This window comes from Orycteropus afer, unplaced genomic scaffold (genome assembly GCF_000298275.1).
Source record: "Orycteropus afer afer isolate SDZICR_OR568_19922 unplaced genomic scaffold, OryAfe1.0 scaffold00124, whole genome shotgun sequence".
In the NCBI taxonomy this organism is placed as follows: domain Eukaryota; kingdom Metazoa; phylum Chordata; class Mammalia; order Tubulidentata; family Orycteropodidae; genus Orycteropus; species Orycteropus afer.
The window spans coordinates 2,454,414-2,457,674 of record NW_006921711.1 but is presented as its reverse complement, the minus strand read 5'-3'; the positions used below and the strand labels follow the sequence as shown (position 1 = coordinate 2,457,674).

Genomic DNA, 3,261 nt, shown 5'->3' with positions numbered 1-3,261 from the left:
ACGTTATGCGGTGTTTTGCAGATTCTACATTATTCTTTAGCGTTGCATAGTATTCCATTGTGTGTATGTACCTCTCCTTCTATCCTTAAGGTTCTATTTTAAAAATGACAAAACATGAAGAGGAAAAAATACTAAAGCTTGATTTTTTAGAACTGCTACTTTAAGAGTTGCTTGGAAAAAACCTGTTTTCACTTTCAGCCTTCTGTGCCTCAAAAAGAACTAGACTGTGTAATAATCAAATGCTATGATCAAAAGATTAAATAAATTCTTTGATTTACAATCCACTTTATCTCACATGTCACTATGTTCTTGAGAATTTTTTCTTTAGTTCTGACAATACAGCAATATCTGCTTAAAGTAGCAGGATTTCCTAATACCAAGTTGCAAAATCTAAGCTCTGATAAAGATTGTCTGCCAACTCAATAGAATGATGAGATTCTGATTAGATTGTTTTTCTTCTATAAGAGAAAATACGAGAAAACCTTAAACAGAATGATGGTTACCTTAAGAAGATACTGTATTCAGGATAGAAGACACTTGTATATTGGACCCAAGTACCAATCTCCTCTTCAGTTTCCTTTTTTTCAGCTTCTGTTACTGAAAACAGATTAAATGATTCAAATCTTCTTACAGATACATGTCGCAGACAATCATCCAGGTGGTTTTGCTTCAGAACCTTTTTTGAAAAAAAACCAAATATGTGGTCATGCTATACAAACATATAATAAATGTTCAAAAATTTAAAAGCATAAGGACTTTCATTTGCAATAATGGCAACTTTAATATTTCAGACCAATTCTACTGAAGACAACTAGAAGAGATGGGCAAAATATTCAAACACACTAATCAAAGGCATCAAAGAGCAAAGAAGATAGTAAAAAAAAATTACCAGTCTAATATCTAGAAGAAGATGGCAATCAACAGAAGTGAGCTTGGGGAGGCAGGGCAAGATGGCAAAATGAGTGGAGGCTCCCATTTACTCCTCAGAAACCCAATGAACAACAAATAAAAACAAGCAGAAGCTGAGATCACAGAACTCCAGATAGCAGATGAGGTGTTGGAGAGTTGGAATGAGTCCAGAAGTGGAGGATAGGAGCAGCAAGGATGGCACAAAAGCTGGAAGAACCTACCTGCTAACATCTGGAACACTTGTTCATTGTAGCTGTTTTAGGACAGGGCTGGGTACCACCTCAAACAGGGAGTTCAAAAAGGAGCTAATCCAAGGAACCTGTAGTCCAATTTTTTTAGGGCACTGCAAATTGGATGTGGGAGTTCATGGGACACACAGTTGGAAGTGGATGAAGGGAGACTGTGGCACTTAGAGGAAGTGCTATTGAATCTCACTGAGACCTGAAATGGATGAGTTCTAGAACTGGGAGGAAAGGCAGGAACAGCAGAGTAAAGGGAATAGTTCAAACTGATGGAGCGGCACAGAGGGAAATGACCCACAGTGGGACACAGTTGGCAAGTCTGTACAGGTGCATCCATGAAGGAAAGACCTAGAGAGCCCCCTACCTTTGCCACAGGAAAGTCAAGCCTCACCACTTATGTCAGCATCTGCAACCAGCTAAATACCCAACTCCTGCATGTGTGTATTTAATTCCAGAGATCAAGCATCCAGAAATCCCGAATCAGCACCGAAATAAAAAACATAAGGATAAGAGCATATCATGGTGGTTCTCAGGAGAAGATACCAAGCCCATTGCTGCCAGATTGATTCTGATTCACAGTGACCCTCTGGGCTGAGTGGAACTGCCCAGTAGAATTTGTAGGACTGTAAGTCTTTGTGGAGGCAGGCTGCCAGATTTTTGTCCTGCAGAGCAGCTGGTGGAAGCACACCCTGGCCTCTGACCTGGTAGACAAGCACTTGACTTCTATGCCACTAGGGCATCCAATCAGAAAATTTTTCCATAAAAAGAGAATATAAAATTTGAAGTAAACAATCAAAGATGACAAATGGCCCAAGTTCAACAGAAAATAGTAAAACATGCAAAATCACAAGAGAAGAAAGACCAGTTAAAAATAAAACATGAAGAAGACAACATTTCTCCTATGGAGTCCAGAATAATGCAAAGAACTGAGAATTTTCAGATTATGGTGCTAAATACATTGAGAGAAAGCAAAAAGGACACAGAAAACAAACTAGCAGAGCTTAGGAAACAAATGGAAGGACAAAATGAGAGATTCAAGATAGAAACCGAAAATATATAAAATAAAATAAAGAGAACTATTATAACTGAAAAACAAAATAAAAACTGAACTATAAAGCAAGGGAAACATTTAGCATTAGAGTCAAATAAAATATAGAATAAATGTACTAGAAGACAAAATAACTGAACTTATCAAGTCTCAAGAGAAAAGGAGAAAAATGAATGAACCCAAAAGGAAATGTGAGATTCAATTAAGAAATCTAACATTAGAATTATTGCAATTTCAGAGCATCATGAGAATAAAGGCAGAGAAATGATTTTCCAAGAGATGAGCAGACCTGAACAGAGAACCAAGCCTGCAAATACAGGAAGCTATATGAACACTTATTAGAAGAAACACAAAAGATCAACTATGTGCCATAGTGTAAGGAAATTCTAGAAAACCAAGGACAAAGAGAGAATCCTGAAAGCAGCAAAAGAAAAGAGCAGTATAACATGCCAAGGGGCTTTCATAAGAATCAATGTGGATTTCTCTTCAGAAACTCTAGATGCCAAGGGAACAACATACATAAAACACTGAATAAAACCAATTGCCAACCAAGAATTCTTTACCTGACAAAGTGGTCATTCAAAAACAAGGGGGAAATCAAGGCATTCCCAAACAAACAGAAGCCCTGGGATTTTGCCACACTGCCAAACCAGCTCTGCAAGTATTATTCAAGGGAGTTCTCCAAATGGAAAGCAAGACCATTAAAATAAATACTTGTATCTATACATGGGGAAAAAAATAAGAAAGAGCTCCCCAGAAAAACACAAACAATGGCAATCATAAGGACCAAACATATGATATTTTCAGGGAAAAAACTCAGTAACTTCCACCTACTACTTTGGCGAGTAGCGACTGGGACCTTAAAAGCTAGGAAGCTGCATCTAGATGCAACAACGGGTCTCTCCTCGTCAAGAAGAAAGAAGAAAACCAAATGAATGGAAACAATCAGTCCTAGCGACTGGTACACCATTCGATCTGCAACCTATACAACTATGAGACCAGAAGAACTAGATGGTGCCCAGCTACCACTGCCATCCACTTGGAAGGGATGTAGGAGATCCT

General features: G+C 38.2%; 1 protein-coding gene across 1 annotated transcript in view; it reads right to left on the bottom strand.

Annotated features, from left to right (window-relative positions):
* CAMKMT (calmodulin-lysine N-methyltransferase) overlaps positions 1-3,261 on the bottom strand; it is a 720,478-nt gene that overhangs the window by 653,643 nt on the left and 63,574 nt on the right. The window contains exon 2 of the mRNA XM_007944389.1: positions 504-676. Coding sequence (XP_007942580.1) covers positions 504-676 — 173 coding nt within the window. The remainder of the gene's footprint in view (positions 1-503; positions 677-3,261) is intronic.